Below are 5,879 nucleotides of genomic sequence, written 5' to 3' on the forward strand. Positions count from 1 at the left end.
CCCCCCCCTAAAATTCCCGGGGGCTGGGTGGGTTTTGGGGGGTTTTTTTTTTTTTTTTCCTCCCTGTCTCCCCTCAGCCCGCACGGGGGGCGCGGGGGGGGGGCCCGGAGCTCGCTCAGGTGAAATTAAAATTGGAAGTCAGTTCGCGGATTCGGTTCTCCCTGTTCATTTTCTTGAGTTTCATCCTGCGGTTCTGAAACCAGATTTTGACTTGTCTGTCTGTCAGGTTTATGCTCTTACTAATCTCCAGGCGGCGCTCACGGGTCAAGTACATATTGAACAAGAATTCCTTCTCCAGCTCCAGCGTCTGGTGCTTGGTGTAAGGACACCTTTTCTTTCTTCCGCTCTTTGCTGTCAGCCAATTTCCTGTAGTGTTTTCTGCCTTTATATCCTCTGTTAAAAATAACATCGTTACATAAGTTATCCGCGGCATGGGAAAGGCAACTTACCCGATTGCATCGGTTGGCAGAGCGGCTTCGTTGTGGGAGGGGGAGAAAAAGAGCGTGTGTGGGGGGGGAAAGAATAATTACAAATAGATAGAGATTGAAAATTTTATTATCTTTTTTTTTTCTTTTTTTTTTTTTTTTTTTTAAAAAAAAGGGGAAGTGGTTTGCCTCTGGGCAAAATTAAAAAAAAAATATATATAAATAAATAAATAAAAAATAAAAAAAAAAGGAGCTGGGCCGCCTGGCTCTCCTGCGGGGTTTTTAGGGAGGGCAGAGCAGGTTTGGAGGAGGTAAAAGGGGGGTGATTTCAACCAGTCGGTGCCTGCGAGTAAAGCGGTGGTAGCAGCGCGCACCTCCACCTCCCCGGCAGCGCCGGGGGCCGCGGAATATCACGGGATGGATCTCTTCGGGCTTAAAATCCCGCTGCTGGACAATCCTCCGCGCTCAGCGATGCGTATTTCGGGGGGCTTTCCCCCAGCCACCCTTTGTCACCCCCAGGAAAAGCCCCATCGCTTCTCCGGGCTTTTTAAAGGAACCTCAGAGGCTGAAAGTGTCATTTGTGGGGGGAAAGGAATTAATTTTTCCGCCCCCTCCACCCGAGCAGCCTTTTCCGTCGAGTATATTTTTGGCGAGCCGGGGGTTGCATGAAATACATTTGCCTTTTCTGAGCCGCGTGGGCACAAATAGGTAAATTGGGAGGTGATTGTGACCCCCCCAGACCCTTCTCAGGCTCCCCGCACCCGCCCGGATCCGCACCCGAACACGCTTTGGGAAGGCAAACGTATTTCACACGTACGTAAATAAACACCAGCGAATACTTGGGCTTTGAATTTGGTCATGAGGAGCTCCCGGCGCTCCAGCGGCCGGTCGATGTTGGAGCCTAAACTGGAGCAAAGAGCAAAGCGACCCCCGCGCTTGCAGCGGCTCCTCGGCACCGAATTGGGGAAATTCAGAGGAAAAAAACCTCGATTTAGCCAAAGGCACCTTCAGAATTTTACCCCGAGTGGGGTTTTGGCGTTCGCCGAAAACCTTGAATGCTCCCAAACCTTGGAAATCCCCTTGAAGCGCTCCCGCCCTCCCCCAAATGCTTGAGAGACGCGAGAAAGGTCTCTCACCTTCCGCAGAGCAACAAAAAAAATCGGGTTCGGCACAAACGAAAATTGGAGCTAGCAAAGGTTTTGAAACGAAGCGACAGAAATAGAAAGGAACAAAAATCCGCCCCAAATTGTCTCCGACCATTTGAAACCACCTCAAACGACAGGAAATACCTTTTAAATCGCAAAAATATCTCCCCAAACCTGGGAAGTGCCGTCTTTCTCCGCGCATCCATTTTAAATTTAACATCCGAAGTGAAAGAAACCCTTTGTCTTTATTTATCTTTTTTTCATTTCCGCCCATATCGCAAATCCAACCCGAAATAACCTTTCTTTCGGCTTAACTCCCACCAAAACCTCTCTTGGCGTGGGCATTGAAGGCGCTTTGTCGCAGATTAAGTTTGCAGGGGTTTTGATAACCTTGACTTTGCCTTTTTTTTTTTCCCTTTGTTGTGCGCGTGTGGAATTGTGGCTGCGCTGTCCGCTAATAATCTCATTTCCCTCTGACAGAGAGGGACGGGATTTCAGAAAAAAAAAAAAAAAAAAAAAAAAAGGAAAAGAAAAGGAAAATAATAATTAAAAAACCCTAAAGGTGTATGTGCGTGTGTGCGATGGGGGGAGAAGAATAAAGTGTTTCTGGGTTCTGCTTTCATCAAGGCCAATTTTCGGGGGAGGAACGCCAGAGGACAGGTTTTGTTGGTGCCACAGACCCGAGGCGTGTGCGTGGGGGTCCGCACACGACCCTCCCGCGCGAACATCCCCCGGCAGAGCCCCCGGGCCAGGTTTCTGCTGCGGAGCCCTAATTATAGCCCAGCCTCTGGCACACGGCGCAGATTTTAATCCACATTCCACAGGCGAACCCTGCAAGGCGCCGCTCGGAGCCCGAGCCGCCTTCGCCAGCAACTTTTTCGCTCGGGAAATTCAATCCAGCCCTTCCCAAGACCCGCGACTCCTCGACCCGCCAGAAGCCCCCGAAGCCCCCGAGCCTCGAAAGCAGAGGGGAGGAACGAACCCGAATATTCGCGGCCGCGCGGATTTCCGAGCCAACGCGCCTCGTTCCCTCCAGCGAGAATAAAAAACGCTCCCAAATGAAAGCCTCGGTTCGGAAAATGCCAAACTTAAAACATCTGCTCGACACACAGAAACATTTTTTTGCCTCCGCAAACGAGACCTCAATCCGCCAGGAATTAAAAAAAAAAAAAAAAAAAAAAAAAAAAATTAAAAAAGCTTTTTTTTTTTTTTTCTTCCCCCCTCTCCCCGAGTCTCCCCACGAGCTTCCCAGCCCTGAAAAGGAGCCGCAGCTCCCGCCTGGAGCTTGGGAAGCTGCAAATTCCACCCCACGCGTTTTCATTTTCATTTTTTTTTTCTCCCTCCCCCCCCCTCCCGCCGCACTTTTAACACCGAGCAAAAGCCAAAGAAGACAAAATTTCCCTTCGCGCGCGGCAATGAAGCATTTGCATAGAAAGCGATATGAAAGGGGGGGTGGTTAAAAATCGGGGTTCATCCGCCTTAAAAAACACAACACCCCCTCCCCAACAACCCCCCCCCCGGCGAATAAACCCCGAGTCTCTGCGATTTCAAAGCGAACCCACGTCACCTCTTTGCGTTTGCAGCCGGGATTGCAAAGACCAATTTTTATCTCTCTCCTTTTTTTTTTTTTTCATAATAAAGCAGATTTTTTTTCCACATAAACAGCGAGCTCTCCCGCAGCTCTCTGCTCCCTGTTCTCGCATCATATACGTATATACATATATTTAACAACCCCCCCTCCGAACATTTTAAGAGGAATATCTTTCCCCCCGAAGGGCAGCAACAACACAGAACATTTCGACGCCCAATTTCCGCGGGAGAAGTTGCCTGGGCAGAGAGCACAGGACTGCACGTTCCCATCACCCCCGCTTCTTCTCAGCCCTGGATGATCACTAATTGCCGAAATTAGCTCCCGAAAAATGAATGATTGCCTTACCTTTCGCCTCATTGTCAGAATTGTCAGTGCTGGTGTCAGTGGTTTTATTCAGCTCCTTCTCTGCGTCCGAAGGACTTATTTTGGGCGCGGGGGCGCTTTTTTCTGTTTTAATGTCGCTCGTGGACGTGTTCTGAGCATTATCTGTTTTTGTGTTTTCGGGGAAACTCACTTTAGCCACCGGGGGCGGCGGCGGAGGTGGAGGAGGCGGCGGTGCCGGTTCCAGATGCTCGTTCCTTGGGTTCAGGCTCGCCCTGGATTCAAAACTTGCCTCAAACTCATTTGGATTGCTGCAGTTTGACGTCTTCTCCATGGAGGGGTAACCTTGGCTCGCTCGGTAGTAGCTAGGAACGGGCACTTCATGGTCATTTAGGCAGGACTCAGGCATTTGGTTGGGGTAGAGGGCTGGCTCGGGGGCACTTTTGGCCCTTTTCTCAGCGTTATACATACAGCAAACATTCTCTTCCTTGACATTGGTCGGGAAGGAGCAGGAGGGGAGCTGTCTCGCAACAGGTTGCTCGATCCTGTACGTATTTTTGGGGTCACACCAAGTGTCTAGCTGAGAAAGGTAAGATGGATAGGTGCTGAGAGACAAGGTAGCGCTATTCACCTCGTCCCTTTTGGAAAGAGACGGGATAATTCCACAGTTCCTCATGACTCCGCAGCTGAAATCGCTCCCAGGCTGCATGTACATCCCTTGGCTGGAGGAATAATTCTCCCCTCTACAGGTACCGGCCAACGAGTCCATCAAAAACGAGTTGGAAGTCACATTGTTGGGACATGACATTTTCAGAGAGGGTTTTTAAGGAGGAATACTCCAGCCAGGGGCTGACATCTTTTTTTTAGGGGGAAAAAATATCAAGCACCATAATTATCCACGCATCGCTCTCCCCCCCTCCACCCCCCCACGTGATGCCCAGGCCAATGAGGATTGAAAATGGCCTTGATGATTCAGACGGGGACGACGTCACGGGGGTCAAGTTGTCGCGACCGGGGAGCGGCATCGTGGAGCAACAGCGACATCTGCCCGCGCCGGGCCGGGACCTTCACGTTGAACAAAGGCAGAGCCCCTGCGCCCCGGCTCCCCTCCCGCCCGTTTGTTTACCAACGGGGCCGCGCGTGGCCGAGGGGCAAAGGAAAAAAAAAAAAAAAAAAAAAAAAAAAAAAAAAAGAAGGGGACCAAAAAAAAAAATAAAGACGATTTAAAAAAAAAAAAAAAAAAAATTAAAAAAAATCCACCCCGATATGCGTCTTTTAAAAATTCAGCGAGAAACGGGTAAAATAGAAATTAAATTTTAAAAAAAAAAAATTAACGTCCCTCGCCCTTTTTTTCTCCCTCTGCCGCTGCCGCCTCAAAAATCCTCTTTTTACGCCCCAAAAAACGCGGAGATTTTTTTAATTGTTGCTTCCCTTCCCTCCTCCTCCTCCCCTTCTCCTTCCTCCGCTCGGCTGCTCCTTCCTCCCCCTCCCGAGCCAAGGCTGGGCACGGGCGAGCTCGGGGCTCAACCGGCTGCGGCGCCGCCGCTTCTTGGCCGCGATTTTATTCTCATTAAAATGATTTTGGCGATGGGAAAGGGGGGCTGGATGGGGTTTGGGGGGACGTGCTTTGCTTTTGCCGTTTCGAGAAAGATGGGAGAGGAGAAGAAGGGCGGGGGGGGAGGGAGAAAATTGGGGAATAATTCAAAGCCCCTCCGGGCAGGCTTTTCCCGAAACCCCGAAGCTCCTCGGAGCAGGTTGGATATTTCCCCAGCAGCTTTTTTAATGAAGAAAAAGACGGTGAAATCCTACTTTTCATTTTTTTTATATGTTTTTTTTTTTTCCCCTTCCTTTCCCCGCAGCAAAGCAGCTTCGACTTCCCCGCCTCTGCGAAAACAGCTTTTTTTAATTATCCACTTTTCATTCCCCAACTGTCTGAAGTTTCTGGGCTAAGATGGCATGTGTGGTGTGCGCGGAGAGAGAGAGAGGGGGGAAAAAATCCTCGTGGAGGGGGAAACAAGGGGTCGGATTTGGGAAAAGCCAGCAACTTTCAGCTGGAGAACTGCAAGGGAGCGCTGGCGTGGTGGGTTTGCTCCCGTCTGTCCGTCTGTCTCCGTCTGCTCCCTCTTTCTCTTCGGGAATTATCTACTGGAGGGGGGGAAAAACCCCAAAACACAACCCTCCAACCCGGGACTCTCTGATATCACTCAAATAAACACCTTTGCACGCTGAAACTTTGTGGCTTCGCTGGCGTTTTATTCGATTTTTTCATTTTTTTTCCTGCAGCGGTTTCGCGAGCAAAGTTACTTTTCTCTCCAATATTTCCCCCGCTCCTGTTTTAGTGGCGCGATTCCCTCAAGTTGTTGTTTTCTTTTCAATTTTAAACCTCCGAGCGAGATT

The 5,879-nt window shown here is 49.9% G+C and overlaps 1 protein-coding gene across 1 annotated transcript; it reads right to left on the minus strand.

Moving 5' to 3' along the window:
• Positions 1–115: 115 nt before the first annotated feature.
• Positions 116–4,296, minus strand: HOXC10 (homeobox C10). The gene is made up of 2 exons (XM_027718206.2): positions 3,507–4,296; positions 116–393 (listed from the first exon to the last, which is right to left on the minus strand). The coding sequence occupies exons 1-2, from the start codon at positions 4,288–4,290 to the stop codon at positions 116–118; spliced, it is 1,062 nt and encodes a 353-aa protein (XP_027574007.2). The 5' UTR covers positions 4,291–4,296.
• Between the last annotated feature and the right edge of the window lie 1,583 nt (positions 4,297–5,879).

This window comes from Pipra filicauda, unplaced genomic scaffold, assembly GCF_003945595.2.
Source record: "Pipra filicauda isolate LSUMZ 115617 unplaced genomic scaffold, ASM394559v2 scaffold939_size48705_pilon, whole genome shotgun sequence".
Classification (NCBI taxonomy): domain Eukaryota; kingdom Metazoa; phylum Chordata; class Aves; order Passeriformes; family Pipridae; genus Pipra; species Pipra filicauda.

Excerpts from the sequence above, each read along its gene's own strand:
- HOXC10 (XM_027718206.2), bottom strand. The coding sequence starts at position 4,290 with ATGTCATGTCCCAACAATGTGACTTCCAACTCGTTTTTGATGGACTCG. Across the intron at positions 394-3,506 it reads TTCTGACAATGAGGCGAAAG|AGGATATAAAGGCAGAAAAC; the intron begins GTAAGGCAATCA and ends TATTTTTAACAG.